Source organism: Lagenorhynchus albirostris, chromosome 14, assembly GCF_949774975.1.
Source record: "Lagenorhynchus albirostris chromosome 14, mLagAlb1.1, whole genome shotgun sequence".
Lineage (NCBI taxonomy): Eukaryota > Metazoa > Chordata > Mammalia > Artiodactyla > Delphinidae > Lagenorhynchus > Lagenorhynchus albirostris.
Window position 1 is genome coordinate 46,339,085 of NC_083108.1, and position 20,670 is coordinate 46,359,754.

Sequence of the window (20,670 nt, forward strand, 5' to 3'; positions counted from 1 at the left end):
AGATACTGTCATTAATGTGTTTCCTACGCCCAGCTTGGTAGGTAGGTAGTTACCAGAAAAAGGAAAGCAAAGCAGTTTTATATTGAGCAACAGTAAGGAATCTGTACTAATTTTCACAATCGGACAAAGAAAATTTCCTAAATAGCCAAATACCAAAAAATCACAAACCAAAGCTTTATAGTTTATAGCAGTGTGATAACAATTAGTATATCCCAAATGATAACCTTACAAATTACCATATAAGACAACAATTCAACTCTATATAAAGATAGGGTCAATGATTTTGCAACCAAACAAAATATGGTGTGTTTGATTCTAAATTGGAGCCCCTTAGAATATTAAAGTTATTAAGAACTCTAGGGGGGCATGGGGATGACAAAAATGACAATATTTTACTTTCATCCAACATTTGCAACTAATACAGAGTGGCTCTGTTCTTGGAACTGGGCCAATGTATTTGACTCTTTTTTAAATCAAAGATGATTTAGAATAGGAAGCAACCAGAAAACTTTTGAAATATTTTGGAAGGAAAATATACAGTTTTTTTAATCTTGCTAGGAAAAATAAATAAATGGAGGTGCAAAAACAGTGGGGAAAAAAACCAGGTTTGCTACAGCACACCTGCTCTCATTGAGAGGTTTTTTTTTTTTCTTTTCACATTTGCTCTTAGAATTTTCTTCAAAGAATGCTGTCCACCTATTCATCCTTCAGGGAATAAAAAACACAATTAAAAGAAAAACAAACAAAAGCATTCCATACAAACCTGAAGGAAAAATTAATCTATGATCCAGATGTTTGTGAAGGTATATGAAAGAAAAACAGACAGGATAAGACCTTTAAGGATAAAGCGGTAAGTTTTCTGATATTTATTTTCCAAAAAGTAGGTGGGATTAGAAGTAAGATAAGCATCTATCAGTCCTAAATGAAAACAAAGAGGGACACTCATGATTCAAAGCAACCAATCAATCTATCATCAAGCCACGCTTGCTGTAAGATTATAGGTACAGTTCTCATGTTAAATTTTTTAGATAATATTTTTAGATAAATTTTCTGGAAATGAGTAACAGAAATTTTTTGTTGTTGAAAAAAATTGGTTCGGTTTCAAATCCTTTTTAATATTCTCCTTTCCCAGTTCTCTTCACCTCAATCCAGAAACCCCTCCATCCAGAGTTCATGTTTTCTTCCTTTTCTATTTTAGTGAAAACACACCACATTGATTGTAAGAATCTTACTAGATTTCCATTTGCTTTGCCTCAGCTCCTACATTAATCCAAACAATAAGGGCCTTTAAAACATTCATAAATAACCTGCTGCTGCTGGCACCTAGAAGCCGAGTGCAGCAATGTTAAGCAACAACAAATTTCATAGTTCAAGAGGCACAGTTAAGGAAAAAGGTTGCTCAGGAAATCACTCTTATTTAGCACAAAGATCCTTAAAAATTGCATGAAATCAGTCAAGTAACTATAGAAACCAATTTCTTCAGCTCCATATCACACGTCTCACACCTCAATTGTCTTTATTATCGTCTGCTGTCAGATCCTTAATCAGAAATGTGAACAGGCTTGATGATTTATTCAGCAGGGAAAAGAATCTGTAGGTCAAGTGAAAAATTTCACACACACACCCATACATACACCATGTCTTCAACCTTAGGTACTTTCATTTCCTTCTGTTCTCAGCAGCTCTGGGGGCAACTCCAGTGAGATCCAATATTAAGGCTCAATTAAAATAAGCTCCAATTAGTGGAGCTTTTTTCTCTGGGGCTAGAAAAGTCAGGAAATGGATATTGGGAAATGTAAAAAGTCAGCTACTGAGAGGAGGCTGCAGACATAAATGAACTTATTTGTTGATTTCTACAGTTGCTATGCAGAGGCCTCTGGGAGTAAAAGCTTAACCAGTCTAAGCTATAAACTAAAACCCCCGCAGCTAAACATGAACTGTGTGAAACAAGGGCTCCATTCCAGAACAGAAAACTGCTGGGCCCAGAAAATTAAAAGCCAGAGGCGTTTTCCATTTAAAACTAAATCCCAGTACCACCTCCCAGCCAAAGAATTATAAGCAGTATCAGATTTACAAAACGAACAATTACCCTGGAAAAATGTAGCCTATTGTACAGTCCCAGATGCTAAATCTCAGAAGTTTCTTTTCTTTCTTTTTTTTTAATCCCACATTATATTCCTCCAAGTGTGCTGCTGTAGTTTACAAAGAGCCATTTCTAGACAGGCCTAAACCTTGAAAATAAATTTTAAAAAGAGAGCACATAACTCATTGACCTCATTTGAAGTACTGCCCTTGCCTTCAGCAGTTCCTGTCCTTCCCCAAGGCTTCGGCAAATGGTATGCAACAGCAAAATAAACCCTGACCTAATTGCCAGGAGAGAGCTGCCAACCTTCCCTCAAACACAAAGACAAGCATGGTAACTTGAAAGTCCTACCTCTTTGGCTTTCTGCTTTAATCTCAGCTGTTCTGGATCTTCTTTATTGGAACGACTCTATCAAAGGAAAAGAAAATTTTAATAGAAATTACTAGCATCTAAACACCACAGTTGCCGTTAAATATTTAATAAATGACAATTTTCTCTTGTGATTGAAAACCTTAGCTCCAGGGGAAAATGCCTCAATCCAGTCTCGTGCTCTCCCTCCCACCCCCCCCCCCCATCATCTGGGCTGGCTGCTGCAGTTCTAGCCCGGAGGAAGCTTATAGAGAAAATGATGCTAACAATGTCAGTCAGGTCCAGTTGAGGCATGACGCTGGTCTTGTTGGAACACTAAAAACTGAAAAATGGATGGTAGAGATGAAGGAAAAGAAAAGGATAACTGTTGGCTCAAATGAATGAAAACAATCAACATTGGCTAATCCTTAGGTGAAGCCATTTTGGTAAAAAATATGGTATTTCAAGGACTATCAGAAACAAGAACGTGATGAACTTTGAACCAAATTTCTCTCTCTTCAAAAGTGTAATTTTTTAAAATTAAGAAATACATCCCAATGTTTTCATTAGAGTATCTTATCATCTTTGGGTCCTCTATAGCACTTAACAGAATGCTGTGCCCAAGAAAATGTTCAATAAATGTTTATTGAATGTCACTTTCCATACTGATTCAGTTTAACATTCAAAAAATGAATAATCTTACAGGACTGCTATAAGAAAAGAGCTACATTCTACATGTAATGCTCTGATGGAACCAAAGGTAAGGAAAGAACTATATTTCTGACACTACAGACATTTGTCCACTGAAAAATATGCTGCGGATAGGTGTATTCTTCTTCTTATTCTAATAAAGTTACCTAACTCCTTATAAATCTGAATATTCCATAACATTCAATAGCAGCTAACTAAAGATAGCTAACAAAATAAAAGCAAAAAGTATTTTCCTATTTACTTAGTTTAACTGATAACGTTTTTACTGATTTATCAGTACTTCTGTTAAAGGAAAACACAAGGAAGAAACTGTTTATATCTGAGTGCCTTCTAATTTTAAACACCTTAATTAAATACCTACATAAGATTCTACCGAAAGCTAATACATTTTTTCTTAATTTTGTCTCCAATCTAATAAAAGAACTTCACTCTAGCCCAAACTAAGAAAACTCCCTTGTTATTCTACTTATGTTAGGAGAGAATGAGTATATGTGTATTCACATAAAAATATGGGTGTATATATATGTGTGTATGTATATGTGTGTGTATATAATTTTTGCCACAGTATAAAATGGGCACATTTGGGTATCAAGTCTTTGTCAGTCAACCAATATTTATTGACTATCCATAGTATATATTCTACTCTGTGTGCCTTTGTTCTAGGCCTTGGAGATATAGAAATGAGGTAACAAGACAAAGTCTCTGCCTTCGAGTAACTTACATTTTAAGAAGAGAAAAATAAAATAATTTTATAGAAATTAAACACAGTTGTGAAATGTAAAACATTTATGATGGGGAAAAATAAAAAACAATGACTGATAGTGATAAGTACTATAAATAAAATAAAATAGGATAATGTGATAGAAAGAGGGGTGTACTTCTGTAGCCAGAACGGGATGGAAGACATCTCTGAGGAGTGACAACTGAGTAGAGATCTGAATGACAAGAAAGAGGCAGCCATATAAAGATCTGGGGGAAGAACACTCTTAAGCAGAAGGTGCAGTCACTGCAGAAGCCAAAAAATGGGAATATGGTTGGCATACTTGAGGAAAGAAAGAAGGCTGGTGTGGTTGGAGCATAAAGAAAAGTTGAGAGATAAGGCTGGAGACAATGTGCTGCCTTGTAGGTCATGATGAGGAGTTGGGCTTTGATTCTAGTTGTAAGAAAAAGCCACTGGAGGGTTTGGAGCAAGGTGTGAGATGCCACTGGCAGGACACTTTCGAAAGGTCACTCTGGCTGCCGTACAGACGATGCACTGTATGGATCCAAGACTGGAGGCACAGGCACACAGAGCAATTAGGAAGCTGTTCTAAAACAACTGCTGTAAATACAAGACTGAGAAAAAGATGAGGGCAACTTGAACCAGCATCATAGAATACGATGATAAATAACTAGATTGAAATACATGTTGGGGGTAGAGCCAACCAGATTTATTGATGGATTGGATATAGGGTGTGAAGTAAAGAGAGGAATCAAGAATGATGCCTAGGATTGTGGCCTAAGTAACTGGAAGGATAGAAAATTCCAACTTCCCGAGAAGGTAAAGACCAGCGCAGATTTGGGGAAAGGGAACTCAGTGTTCAGTTTTAGATGCTTCATTAGTAGCCTAGGATACAAACTTGGAGCACAAAGAAAGGTCACTGTGACTGGAGCAGAATGAGTGAAGAAGGGAGGGACATGAGGAAAGTTCAGAGAGAGAGGTGGGTGCGTTTAAAAATTTGGTAGTAAGTTTGGATTTTATTTTAAGGCAAGAGGAAGTCACTGAACGATTTTAAGCAACAGAGACACATATGATTTGTTACGAAAACACTATCCTGACAACAGTATGAAAAATGGATTGTAGAAGGAAAAGGACATTAGTTAGAAGACATTATAAAGGTCCAAGGGAAACATGACTCAGATCATCTGAGTGATGACAACAGTGATGAAGAGAAGGTGGATACATTTTGGGAACTGAATAGGAAAGTGAACTGGATGTAGGGAGAGAAAAGAGGAAAAGGAGTTAAAGATGACTCCTAGGTTTTTTTGGCTTGAACATCTGGGTGAATAATGATGTCATTTACTGAGTTAGAAAATCTGTAAGAGTAGAAGGTAAAACTACGAGAAAGTGAGAGCAACTATAATATACTACACCGGATAATAACTAAACAAGTATTTAAAGGTTTATAACCTTGTTTACAGCAGAGTAATTGGGAATAAAATACCAATAAACCACCTCGTTACATTGACTGTGTGCTTGCTTATAATACTCAAGGGCTCGAGAAAGAGCATATTCCTGTCCCAGCAGCCTTTCCCAGTGCAAGAGGGGTCAGAATGGGGACTGAGACCGTGGGACAGTGAGAAGCTGCACAGTGACAAGGTTGTGGTGCACAAGGTTGTGGAGGTCAAGAATGCAGGGTGATGAAGGGCTGGGGAAGACCCACCAAGGCATGGGCCAGTGGGCACGGCGGCCAATTACATGGGCAATGAAATGAGGGCAGGGGTAACAGTGGCAGCAGACAGAAGAGTCAGTCAGCATGGTTGCTTGGGAGATTAGTTACATGGATCAAATAAATTGAGAACATAAGTAAATATATCGAGGATAATGAGAGTCAGGTTTCTGACTTCAGAGTAAGTACTTATAAACATGGAAAGGTTAAAGCTAGGAAGAACCCTAAGATATCATGGAGATATTCATATAAATTTATAGTTTTATAATGTACACACACAGTAAAATAGTTATAGATCTATGTTTGTGTGTTTATATAGATATGTGTACATATCACATACCATACATGTTTCCTAGATCTGTCCATTTGACAGGCTCTACATGTAATGATACTCTCTTAGCAATGAGCACACTGTAGGCTCTAATCTTGATTTCTGGATATCATCCTCAACTAAAAAGTATATGGTTCCTTGATGAACTGACTGATTCCAGGGCTGGGAAAGGATGAGTAAAAGCTGGGCCTGGAGTATCTTGTGCCTGAAAGTAAGGACATGCTCAGTGAATGATGGAAACATGATTAAAGGACAGAAGTGCCAGCTGGAAGGGTCTCCCACTCAGGAGCAATTTGAGCAACAAAATAAATAATGATAGTAATGGGTTACAACCTGTTGCATCAAACAGAAATCCACGAGCACATGTTGATATAAATGAATGCATGAATGTATGAATGAATGAATGAGAGAGAGGAAAGCTCTTCCACAAAGTAGAATACTAATAAACATAGACGAGATGATGAGAATAAAGAATCGCCATTTGGCAGCCATCACAGAGGTATCTGATTCACAGGTATCATCTATGCATGCTAAAGTTGCTCTGTGGAGTTTGATGAGGTATGGGATATTAGTATAATGCTATAATACCTTCCTACAGAAAACTAATTGATTACAAAGGCGGAAAGGGAAACTTTAAAATGGAGAGAACTGATCAAGGTTGCCTTTTGATAGAATCAGCTGAGAAGAATGAAGCATCATTTCTATGCATTCCCACCAAGAATGCATGACCCAAGTCAAGTTGTAAGGAAGCATAAGATGAACCCAGGTTGAGAGTCACCCTACAGAAGGTAAGGCTTGTACTCTTGTACTCCTGAAACTTGTCAAAGACATGAAAGAAAAAGAGTGAGAAAATCTGACTGAAGGAATCTGATGACAACTGAATAGACACACATTCCTGAATGGGAAAATGGACCATGAAGGAAAAAGAGGTTTGAGATAGCTGGTTAAATCTGAACAGGGTCTGTGGATTAGATGGTAGTGTCATGTTATTCACGTCCTGACTTGGAAGCTTATACAGGAGAATGGCCTTGCTTTCACAAATACATGCCAGAATGTTTAGGAGTGATGAGACATCATGTCTGAAGCTTGCTTTCAAAAGGTTCAGAGAAAGACTAATTAGAGACAACAGTTCCACAACTTTGTGAATGTACGAGAAACCTCTGAATTCAAAGAAGAAAGAACAAAAGAGAGAATAATGATAACGGGAGTGTGCACCTGTGTACAGAAATGATGGAGATGGAGGAAATGCAGTAAAATGTTAAAAATGGGGAACCCCAACTGAAAAGGAGATGTATAGTTCTGGCAACTTTTCTGTAAGTATGAAATCATTTCAAAATAAATGAATTTTTAAAAAAGTGATTAGTATGTGACTAGGAACAAATATTCTAAAAGGGGAGGATTCCAGTAACATTGGAAATCAAAACTGAAGCGTTTAAAACAAAAAATAACACTAGTATCCAACCCTTAAGACTGATCCCCAAGGCCTACAAAGAAATGTGCAGCAACAAAACGCAAACTATAATGGAACTAGCTCTCACTCCATCTGGCACTAATGATCCAGGAAAATGCTTAAAGGAGGAAGAAAGAAAATCAATAATAGCCTTACCTGTTCTCTCTTTTAGTATCTCTCTAACCCATTCCTGCTCATCTTCTATTTTGTTTCATATAATCCTAATTATTCCTAATTTTTACCTATAACATTCATGTCCACTTTCCAAATTTTCCTCTCTCAACTTCAACTTGGCACATATTAAATCATATCCCTGAAAAGACCTTGAAAAATTTTAAAACATTTTTACTTGGGGAGGGGGAAGTGGTATGATGCTAGGCACACAGGAATTGAGAATGAGGAGACAAAAGATTATGTCTCATTAAACTAAATTAACTGAAAGCCACTGTACGACACCATCCTGTGGCTGTGAGAGAATTTATTAGTAATTTCATTTTAAGAAATCCTTCAGAGAAATCTAAAGGCCTAACAAAACCAAGATAGTCAACAAATGATAAAGCCAATTCTGACCTCCTTGCCAGGCCATGTTCACTCATAAATCACATAGGACCTTACCTTGGCTGCTTTAAGTAACATTTCTCTTTCTTCTACATCCTTTCTATGCTTCTCCAGTTGATCTAGCTTTTCAAGAAATTTGAGCTGTGATCTGGTGTCATTAGACAGGATGTAATTTTCACTTGCCTGGGGAAAAAAAAAAGTTTTATGATGATCCTAGGCAACACATTCTACATTAAGTCTTGTTATAAATCAGCTAAAGACAGTAACACAAACATAGGGAACTAAATTTACAGGAGGTAATATGTTTATTTCTGTTAAGCAAACAACAACAAAATAAGAACTTTAATCATCCTTAAAATTTGAGAGGTGATTAAGCATTGAAATTTCAAAGAGCTTTCCTAGTAAGCTTCATCTAGAGGGGAGGAAAAAGGAATTAAGCCAAGCAGATCCTAATAACTGGAAGTAGAAAGCAAGACAGTGCACCCTTTACCTATAATCTAAATCTTTTTATTTAAACTATCGTCCATCTCAGCAGACCTTAATGATTAATTAAATCGTAGGACTGTGAAAGACAAAAAATAAGAAACAATCATCTCATTGAAAAATATACCTAAGATGAAAGTTATCACCCTTGTTTCTATTGTTGAATTGGTCTAACCATGCCAAGTGAAGGTAACTTCTACCAAAATACGACATAAGGCAAAATGGCAAACATTAAAATCCTAAACCCTGTTGTAAGAATTTCCTTAAGTTATGGACTTGGGCAGAATCTATAGTCAAAGAAATTAAGTATACAATGTATAAATGAGAGTCATAACAGAGAAATATAATTATTCATCTTCAATGTTCCATAAAATGATAAAATTTATACTGTTTCATTTATTCTGATATTTTACAGTATAAAACAGTGCTTTACAATCTAAATATTTTGTAATTTTATCTGATATGACCACCTATCTCTCCTCCTTTAATACATGTATGCTTGTTGGGGGTGGGGTAACTTCCTGCCATCTACTCATTTCAGTAATTCAGACATCCAAGCTATAGGAGGGAGACTATAAAATAGGAAAACTGAATGTTTTTAAACGTTTAGTCCAACGGTCAGTGCGTGGCTTGGAAATCTGGGTACAGCACCATTCCCATCTTTTGTTTTATCCCATGCTTATGGTTGATTCAATTAACTGGGACTGAGAGATTTCATATGCCCAAGATTCTTTTTAAATTAAATTTTTATTGTTGGTATTTAACTAGATCCAAAGAGTATTACATAGAATAATGAACAAGGATGTATTAGTGCTACTTATTTTACTTTGTGTTTAATACAAAAAGAATTCTCAAATGTTTTTAAAGTTAAATAATACAAGATAGAATATGGAATACATTATAAGCCAACCATACAGGCATAAACATAATAACCAGTGGTTTCTTAAATACTTCATTTTTACCATTTTTGTGTTCATATACCCTGGAGATAATTTACTGACAGGATTTAATTTAAAAGGACAGCAAATGCTAAATTAAAAAGGCGCACAGACTTTCTAAATTTGAACCCAATCTCATTTCCATGCTAAGATTCCTTCTCTCTCTTCCAACTCAGTACAACTGCCTCTTGCTTAATGCATCCTTCCTTTACTCTTCCAGTCCTTAACAACTGAGTGTCTTCCCTACTTCTACTGAGTCTCCAACTTTATTTAAACAACAGTACCCCAATCTTATCATGATGCTTCCTGTCTACCCAGCTGGTCTAACTGAAGTCTTCTTGCACCACAGAGTCAGGTGGTTTAGCAGTGAAAATATAAGGACTCAGACCAAACAATAACATCATCAAGTGAATCCCATCTAAAGAAAGTATTACAGCCCCTTTCAACTGGAAAACATGAAGTTTCTCCACAGCCACTGGCACGTAGAAGACTCTAACATATCTTCAGTGGGAAAAAACCTGGCAGCAAGATCAAAAGCTTTGTATCACATGTGTCACTTTCTACTTGTTTACTTAAATCTCAGTTTATGGACTATGATTAATTAGAGAATTATGTCTAACCAGGTGAAAGATTATCAAAAGTAGAGGGATTTCAAATGGAAAGAGATGGTGGGATTTTGCTTTTAATAAAAGTAGCTCACTTTTGTGAAATTCATGGAGTAAAATTTCCCATACTGTACAGATAAAAATAAATCCTATCAGGGATGAACTGAAATGTAAGGACAGGGCTCAATCTGTGACTCAAAGATTACTACAATCAAAGTCTACAAAATAAGTATATAATTTTGAACTAGATCCAAATATAATTAAATGATTATTATTTCTGTTTAAAGAAGGATGATGGTGTAGCTGCTTTTCTATATGTGCAAATTCACACAGTGGCATTAGCTGTATTAAGGAATAAGTGTGGGGAAAGGCGGACAGGGGAAAATCAATCAGGATAGGCAGTGTCAAGACAGAAGGTTAAGAAGGTGTTAGCTTTAAGCTATGTTACTGAGTTTCTAAGTGGGGTAGATACTATCCATTTTGCCTGGGGCAACTAAATCCTTGGAATATGTGTTATTGATATACACTAGAAGAACTACTCCACCTGAAGGCTATACATAATAGAGCTTTGGATGGCATTCTGGATAGTAAACATTACTTGGAAAAATTCTATTCCATACTAAATGCACATGCTACATTTTGTATAGAAACCGCCTACTGTAAATGAAAGTGCACTCATGTATATCTGAAACAACAGGGTGTTTGAGGCAGGAAAAGGGGAGAATCCAGATATGAAAAATTATAAGGCTCTTTAAAACGTTACAGTAAAAAGACAAAAAGGAAGACTAATCCCCCCACATCCCAAAAGTGAAGGTAAATTGTTATCAATTTAAATTAGGTTACTGCAAATTCAGGATGCTAATTGTAATCCCCAAGGTAACCACTAAGAAAATATCTTAAAAATACACACACACACACACACACACACACACATGTGCAAAGGGAATCAAAACAATATACAACAATGAAAAAAATCAAACAAAAAAGAAGGCAGTAGTAAAGGAATGCCAAAAAAAGCCATAAGACACACACAAAAATAGAAATAGCAGAAGTTAAGTTTTTCCTAAATCAGTAATTACTTTAAATGTGAATGGATTAAACTCCTCAATCAAAAGGTAGAGACTGACAGAATGGATAAAAAGCAAAATCCAACTATATGCTGTCTACAAGATATTGGCTTTAGATAAAAGCACAAATAGGCTGCAAGTCAAAGGATGGAAAAAAAATATTCCATGCAAATAATAACCAAAAGAAAGCAGGGGTGGTTATACTAATATCAGCCAAGACAGACTTTGTGTCAAAAACTGTTAAAAGAGACAGGACATTATATACTGACAAAAGAGTGAATTCACCAAGAAGATATAACAAGAAGATATACACACTAGACAACAGAGCCCCCAAATATATGAAGCAAACACTGACAGAACTAAAGAGAAATAGTTTTACAATAGTAGTTGAAGTCTTCAATACCCTACTTTCAATACTGGATTGAATACCTATACAGAATATCAATATGGAAATAGAGGACCTAACACTATAAACCAACTAGATCTAACAGACATATATGAACACTCCTCCCCAACAACAGAATACACATTCTTCTCAAGTGCACATGGAACATTCTCCAAGACAGACCATACGTTAGGCCACAAAACAAGCCTCAATAAATTTAAAATGATTGAATTGTGCTAAGAATATTCTCTGACAACAATGGAATGAAGCTAGAAATCAACAACAGAATGAAAACTGGAAATTTCACGAATATGTGGAAATCAAACAACATACTCTCAAATAACCAATGAAATAAAGAGATCTCAAGGGAAATTAGAAAATACCTAAGAGATGAATGAAAACAAAAACACAATGTACCAAAACGTATAGAATGCAACAAAAGCAGTGCTCAGAGAGAATTTTATAGCAATAAATAAATGCCTACATTAAAAGGGTAGATCTTAAATCAGTAACCAACCTTACATCTTCAGGAAACAAAATGAGAAATGAAAAGTAGAATCATTACCACTGACCTTACAGAAATAAAAAGGATTATTAGAGAATACTATGAACAACTGTATGCCAACAAATTAAATAACCTAGAAGAAATGGACAAATTCCAGAAGCACACAAAAATAAATACTGATAGTAGGGGTTTTTTCACAGCTTTTTCTGATGATCATATATTTTTAAGTCAGTCCAGTAAATTCTCACAAAGATTTATACAAGTGAGGACCTCAGCAACTATAAATAGTTCTTCCAAAGTTCTAAATGAAGCAGAAAGGAGAGAAAACAGAATGATTTCCTCCAGGAAATTTACCGGTGGTAGAGTGGCTGATCTTCCCTAGATTGCTTTTAACCTATGTGTAGGACATCATGACAATGACCATTCTTGCAAACTCAAAACCTTATAAGGTTACCCATACACCACATTGTACAAAATCTACCCATGAACATTTCTTGATATAGGGGGAAAAGGTTATCTTTTTCAACCCTCATTACCTAATACATTTGTTCTCCATCCAAACCATAATGCAAATAAATCTAATGCTTTCATCTTGATGATGGCAAGTGATCTGGTTCACACTACTAGGGATAAGATAGGCTATTCTTGCATTTAATTTTTTATAAAAGTGGTCAATATAAATAATGAGTGGCACCAATATTAGCACTCAATGCAATCATTTAACTTATTAAAAGGAACAGGAGTGCTAGCAGAGAACGGATCACTGAAGAGAACACAGCTATCCAATACATTATCCCTTCTAACATATCCTCCCTCCCAGTCAAGAGCTTTAGGAGGAGAAGCCTCAGGCAGAACAGATGCAAATTTCAATGTACAGTGACATAGAAGCTTTGGATACCATTTGAAACCCTATTTTATTTGTCATGTAAGCGTATCTAAATAAGGCAAATTAGGAATGAGACTTTTATTTTCTACCAGTATGAAATATGTCTCGACCATTTCCTTGAAAAAATATACTTAGAATATGAATCCATATCAAAAAACTACCTTTAACACAACAAAGAAGAGACAGAAGAGTTTGTTCTTCTTTAAGGATTTCCTTTACCTTGTAAGTTGTCATTCGATGCTGAGCGATTGTAGTCAGTTTTTCTAGAAGGCCTCGTAATCGCTCCTGTGTTGCATGGGAGATCAAGTTCACAGCATCAGAGTTAAGTTCTGTAATGTCATGCTTTTTACCTGTGGAAGCAGAGAAAATCCATTACGTGTTTTAGTAGTGGCTGATAATTGAAATAATTAGCACAGCAGGTATTCTGTTCCCCCTGGAAGTCATACCCATTATGAATAAAGGTTTGGAGATTATGATTTTCCTGGTAAAGTCACAACTTCAAAGATCTTAGACATTACATTAATAAAACCTAGCCTGAAGCCTCAGAAAATATAGACATTGTTTCACTTAGCCTCTAGACTCATTCTCCTTGCAAGGTCATTTATAGGACAAAGTTAATAAGAACACAAATCAAGTCTAGTGTTCAGGGAGGAAAATGGTAACTGCAGAAATCAGTGCTATATTCTGTTAATTTTAGTCATTAAAAAAATAGAAAATTACATTTTGCCGTTTGACACTGTTAACAATTTATGACATTTATTTCAGTTAATTCAGATTGTGAGTCTCTGTTAATAACTTGTCTGCATGACACACCTATACACCTTTTGTCCATTACCAATCATGCTTATTTTGCACTAACTCATGTTCCATAAGCTGACCTGGTAATTAATTTACAAGTTGAAATGGGTTCAAAGCCTCATCATTTTACCCATCAATTTGAAAAATTTCTCTTTCACTATATCTCTTTCCATAAATAAACCAAACTTCTATTCTTCCTTCTGCTAACTAGGAGGAAAGTTTCAAGAAAACAATTTGGACCACATACCCCAAAGCAGAAGCTCATTTATAAATCAACCTTATCAGTTTTTAAATAGTAATTCTCCAGCTCAGTGAAACTACCTGTATCATCAGAGACCTAACTCTAAAGATCCAGGTAATTAGGTAATCTCATTTAAATGAGCTTTTAAATAGTGCTATTGTGTTTGTTTTTAACATATGCATTTATAGAAATTTAAAATATATTATTGTTTGATTTTGCACTCTATCTGAAACATACTCATATACTCAAAGTGTGAATGAGTATTGCAAAAAACAAGCTTTAATTAAAAGCTAACAATTCTTAAACACATTCTTTGACATTATTCTATAACAAATGTTCAACTTAATTCAAAATGTGGGCTATAGTAAATCACACAGGAAAACGATATAAAATGATTCAGTTTCTCCTATAACAAACCTTCAAAACAAAGCAGTTCATTACTTTGTAGCAAAAATTAATTAATCACCAAGTTATGATTCAAGGGGGGGAAAAACACTGAAAAGTCAAATCTACTTTACTAAAACATCAGCATAAACAAATAGTGGGGGTCTTCTATAGAAGGAATAATGCAATTTCAAAACAATCCAGTGATTAAAATTATAATTAAACATAGAGTATAAAGAGGATGACATGCCAGTTAATGCCTAAAGAAAGTGAACATTTAAGAATATATAGTGTTGGGCTTCCCTAGTGGCACAGTGGTTCAGAATCTGCCTGCTAATGCAGGGGATACGGGTTTGAGCCCTGGTCTGGGAAGATCCCACATGCCGCGGAGCAACTGGGCCCATGAGCCACAACTACTGAGCCTGCATGTCTGGAGCCTGTGCTCTGCAGCAAGAGAGGCCGCGACAGTGAGAGGCCTGCGCACCGTGATGAAGAGTGGTCCCCGCTTGCCACAACTACAGAAAGCCCTCGCACAGAAACAAAGACCCAACACAGCCATAAATAAATAAATTAAAAAAAAAAAAAGAATATATAGTGTTTGGGGAGAAATTTTGAAAATAATTTCATATGTATTTATAAAACAGAAACCTACGCTAAAGAAATATCCATATTTTTAAAATACTAAAAATAAACAAGTACTGGGAGTTGCAATCGATTCCAGGGCTTAGTGAACAATCAAACATTCTAATATCTTCACTAAACTGATGATAAAACATAAGAGAGTTACAAGTTAAAGTCTCACTTTAAAATAAAACACTCCCTTTAGTAAAGTCACCATTGACTGTTTAAGGCAATCTAGTAGGTGTTTGCAAGCTTACTACGTGATTTTTACAGAATGTCTGTGCAATTTAATTTAGGTAATTAGCAAAAAAGGAAGAACATTGGCATGTTTACTCCCCTAACATATTCAAGTAAGAAAATCTTCCTCCCCAAATTCTTTGGGTTACTTTATAATTCCTGTTATTAAGAAATGGTCTTGGTTCTGATCTGTTCTGTAAACATGGAACATTTTATTGTACATGAAAAAATTTTATTGTATTAAATAAAAAACATTTTATTGTAAATGAAAAAATTCCTAAAAATATATAACTCCATTCACTCTATGGTTTGTGTTTTTGTTTTAAAAGCTTAAGTAATTTAGAGGGAAGAAGTTTTGCAATTTTCCATCATATTAAATGACAAGTTGGTGTTTTATCATCAAGAACTGAAAATACAAAGAGTTCTCCCCAGAATTCTCCTTGAAAGCAGAGGTTAGCAAACTAAACCTGGTCTCTCTTTATAGATAAAGTTTGATGGCAATACAGTCTTTTCTATTTGTTCATATGCTGTCTACAGTTGCTTCTGTAACTTAACAGCAGAGGTAAGCAGTTGCAACACAGACTATATGGCCCACAAAGTGGCGAATATTTACGATCTGGTCCTTTGCAGGAAAAAATATTCTCAATTCCTGTCCTAAATGATGGAAAATGCTCTGTCAAACTAAAAGTTTTCCTATCATATAATCAAGGTTTAAATCAAGCTAGAAATAAAATTTAGAAGGGGGGCAGGGAATTGCTAAAACTAAGTATGAATCTACTTCTACTCCACCAGTTCTAAATAATTATATGGCTAAAAGGAGTTAAAACACCAGTAAATTTCCCAAGCCATCACAGAAAGATATTTGCTTAGGCTTATTCCAAAATTAAGGAACCGTCTCCTATACAATACAAAATACAATGCAAGAAGAAAACGAAAGAGAAAGAAAGAGAGGGAGGGAGGGAAGGAGGAGGAGGAGGGAGAAATCAAACAAAACACAAGCAAACAGCAAACAAACATTTTACCATTAGCTCTTCTGAATTTCTATCCCTTTGAACTACTGTAAATTCTAGTTTTTCAAGATAAAAGAAGGATAACATATAACCAACTTAAATTAGAGGTGAAAAAAGTGATAATTTGAATAACATACAGTAGGAGCTCACATATTTCTTTATTGAGTAATTGTGAAGTAAACTTAGAATATGTAATAGTAATGCATTTTGAAATCCTTAAATATATCATGGATGTATCAAAAATCTGAAACCTTCACATTTTTGTGTTAGGCCTTCAACACAGAATGTAAAGGTTCTTAGTCAAGCATACTAAAAGGTCACTGGTACTGGCCCCTCAAATTGGACATGGGTGAAGGAAGAGAGCTAGAGGAGACTCCAATAAGTCCCTGTGTCAGGACACAAGAAGTGAGGTAACTCACGTGCAACAATCTCTCTCCAGTCTGTCTCTTTTTTCAGTTATCACTGCAAGTTTGGTATTAAACAACAACAAAAAAGCTGTTTGGCTCCAGAATAAAACTGGTATGTTCTCTTCCATTTCCTTTCACATACTTCAGGCCACCCAGCAACTACTCCTGGCCAGAGAGAACTCTGATATTCTAGTTCAGTTCTTTTACGGTAAGGATGGGTTTGAATTTCAGTGTTGAGATGAGGAAAAAGGGACTAACTCTCATTGGCTGTTTCTTTATTTCATAAAAACAAACTTGTAATAAGTTACATGCCTAAAGCCCAACCAAGGAAGAACAGCACAGAAAAAAATAGTATATCATAAGCATATATTCATTTTTTACACATCTATTCTCCCATTAAGATGAATAAAATATTAACGTCTATTATCTACACCAGAAACCATAGGTTACATGATTTAAGCTACATTAATAACTTTTAAAATAAAATACTTTTTTCTATAACACCCATGAAATCTTGATTACTTCCAGAGCCTTTTTTAAGCCTCAGAATTCCCAGAAAAACCAACCCAGGCTATCTCTTTTGATAACATTTTCCTTGTAAGAGACAGTCCTATCAGGTCAATAATCATACTTACCAATGTCTAAAATTCTCTTTTGTAGAGGTCCAATGAAAAGAAACGGCTCATCTTTACATGACTGAACAAGTGTGCCAACCAATTCAGAGTTTGTTGCTAAGATGCAGGCATTTTCTTCACTGAGGTTGACCCCTGCCATGGAAGTCACATCATTGATGTCATCTTCATCTCTAATAGAAAAAAAAAGAAAGCTTTCAGTGGTTGTGGTATGTGAATGAGTGATTTAAGACAGCAAAGAATTATAGATCTCTCCTTATAACTAAAGACATTATTTTACTCAATTTATCCAAGCAAGAGAAGTAAAGCATGGCTATCTTTCCCTGTCAGCCTTTAAAATTCACTGGTGTTTCTAACCACTAGTGTACATTTAATATCAGAAAGATGAATCAGAAGCAACTTTTGTCTCCTAGTGCCCATCTCTCCCACTCTCAGTTTAGTAAATAAGACAGTCTAAGAGGGATTTGGAAGTTATACTAAGTTATCCACAAATTGCGGGTAATGAAAGAATGAAATAAAAACAGACTTCTTTGTTTTCATCCAAGATGATTTTAAAACCCCTCAGATATCCCCAGTGCAGTCCACTGTTCCACTGAGGAGGAGAAATCCCCCAATCCCGAAAGGTCCATACCCATGTAAAAGCCCTTGAGAAGAAGCTTTTTCGACTAGCTATTCTGAAACCATATGGTTAAAAGTAGTTTTATTTTTCCGCTTCAGACTTTTGGTGTGCTCCACCTGTACCAATTGAATTCATTAAACCACCTCCTCAAGCAAGTGGCTGCAAAGGGCTTATATTTAAAATATAAAATTATTTTATACACACATATGCAAAAGACATACATATAAAAACACAAAATATGTTTGAGCTCCTTGCATTGTTCCAGCAAAATTAAATAGTTGCTTTTATCTAACAGAATTGCTACATGGCTACAGTACTAAGGTGAGTATATATGTTTCAGGATAGAGAAGTGAAAGACAAAAACCTAAAATTCCCTTACGGCATTCTTAACACCCTGTAATAACAAGCATGTTACTGATCATAACTCATGTACCAATGCATAACATAATTTACACAAACATGATTTTATAAAAAACATATTGTTTCTATTTATTGCATGGGTCGAAAGATATACATGTGGTTTCATGTCAACAGATTTAAATTATGAACCTCCTTGTGGTAATGCATTTATGCACAAAAAAGGGAAATAAAGTATAACTGTCAAGCGCTCAAGATACGAAGGCCTCTGGTGTTCAGCTTTAAAAAGCAGCATGTTAGGAGTGAGAGGGAAAGAGCCCCTACTCACACAGGTATGAGAGATTCAAACTAAATGAAAGAAAGTTAAGTGCTGGACATAGCAGTTGCAAGTGGAGAGAAAGAACAAAGGTCTCACAATCTGAACACTATATTTAAAGACCTAACATTAAAAGGTATGTCTGTGTAATGGAGAAAAGAAAAAAATTTTAATTAGTATCTCAAATCAACCAAATGAAACACGCAATATAAATAAACTCTATGGGGACTTCCCTGGTGGTCCAGTGGATAAGACTCCATGCTCCCAATGCAGGGGGCCTAGGTTTGAACCCTGGTCAGGGAACTAGAGCCCACATGCCACAACTTAAAGAGCCCACATGCCGCAACTAAAGATCCTGCATGCCGCAATGAAGATCCCACATGTTGCACCTAAGACCTGGCACAGTCAAATACATAAATATTAAAAAAAATAATAATAATCTATATGAAAATGGTTGGACTCCACCTCATCAAACGTCACAGAGGTTCTGTCAGAGGGATGGTATGAGAATGGTTCTAAGAATCAATTTACCAACTATGAAAACAAAGAAGTATTCCAGAAACATCTAAACATTTAAAGTCTAAAGTGTAAGACGTAGAGAATGGACATGAGGACATAGGGAGGGGGAAGGGTAAGCTGGGATGAAGTGAGAGAGTGCCATGGACATATATACACTACCAAATGTAAAATAGATAGCTAGTGGGAAGCAGCCGCATAGCACAGGGAGATCAGCTCAGTGCTTTGTGACCACCTAGAGGGGTGGGATAGGGAGGGTGGGAGGGAGATGCAAGACGGAGGAGATATGGGGATATATGTATATGTATAGCTGATTCACTTTGTTATACAGCAGAAACTAACACACCATTGTAAAGCAATTATACTCCAATAAAGATGTCAAAAAAAATAAATAAAATCTAAAGCATAAGATTAGTAGAAACCATAAACCTAAAGATGGACCAAGGTCTGAGTAAAAAAAGTATTTTAAAAGGTCTGAGTAAAAAATATTAAAAAAAAACCCAAGTATCAAGAAAATGAAAAGACAAGCCACACAATGGGAGAAAATATTTGTAAAAGACATATCTGATAAAGGACTGTTATTCAAAACATATAAAGAACTCTTAAAACTCAACAATATGAAAACAAACAGATTAAAAAATGGGGCAAAGACCTAACAGACACCTCACCAAAAAGATGTGCAGATGGCAAACAAGCACATGAAAAGATTTTCCACATCCTATGTCATCAGGGAAATGCAGATTAAAACAATGAGATACCATTACACGCCTATCAGAATGGCCAAAATCCTGAACACCGACAGCACCAAATGCTGATGAGGGTGTGGAGCAACAGGAACTTTCATTCATTGCTGGTAGGAATGTAAAATGGTACAGCTACTATGAAAGACAGTTTGGCAGTTTATTACAAAACTGAACATTCTCTTACCACATGATCCAGCAGTTAAACTTCTTAGTACTAACCCAAAGGAGCTGAAAATTTATGTCCACACAAAAACCTGTACACGGATGTTTATAGCACATATACTCTTAATTGTCAAAACTTGGAAACAACCAAGATGTCATTCAGCAGGTGATTGGATAAATAAACTGTGGTAAATCCAAACAATGGAATATTATTGAGTCCTAAAAAGAAATGGTATCATACCATGAAAAGACTAGAGGAACCTTAAATGTACATTATTAAGTGAAGTAAGCCAATCTGAAAAGGCTACATACTGATGATTCCAGCTATATGACATTCTGGAAAATGCAAATTATGGAGACAATAAAATGACCAGCGGTTGCCAGGGGTTAGCAGAGAGGGATGAATATGCAGAAAACAGAGGACTTCTAGGACAGTGAAATATATAGTATCTGTATGATACTATAATGGTCAATACATGTCATTACACATTTGTCAAAACCCACAGAATGTACCACACACCGAGTGAACTGTAAGGTAAACTATGAACTTTGGGTGATAATGATGTCTCGATGCAGGTTCATCAGTTGTAACAAACAGACCACTCTGGTGGGGGATGCGGATAATGGGGGAGGCTGTGCATGTGCTGCCATTTTCTACAACGTCCAAATCAATTTTTTGCTATGAACCGAAAACTACTCTAAGAAACAGTCTATTTAAAACAAAAAGGCCAAGTACAAATCGATGAAAAGTCAGGTCACTCCAAAAGAGAATACCAACCAGTTACTTAACACCTTTAGGACTCAAATTTTTCTTCCTTTAAAAAATGAATAACTTAGATTAGGTATTT

General features: G+C 35.7%; 1 protein-coding gene across 5 annotated transcripts in view; it reads right to left on the reverse strand.

Moving 5' to 3' along the window:
* The window catches only part of TAF4B (TATA-box binding protein associated factor 4b), a 113,873-nt gene that overhangs the window by 43,795 nt on the left and 49,408 nt on the right, over positions 1 to 20,670 (reverse strand). For all 5 annotated transcript variants that reach the window (XM_060121403.1, XM_060121399.1, XM_060121401.1 and 2 more), the window contains 4 exons: positions 17,113 to 17,282; positions 12,999 to 13,129; positions 7,968 to 8,093; positions 2,435 to 2,491 (listed from right to left, as the gene is read on the reverse strand). In XM_060121403.1, the coding sequence (XP_059977386.1) occupies positions 2,435 to 2,491; positions 7,968 to 8,093; positions 12,999 to 13,129; positions 17,113 to 17,282 (484 nt within the window). The remainder of the gene's footprint in view (positions 1 to 2,434; positions 2,492 to 7,967; positions 8,094 to 12,998; positions 13,130 to 17,112; positions 17,283 to 20,670) is intronic.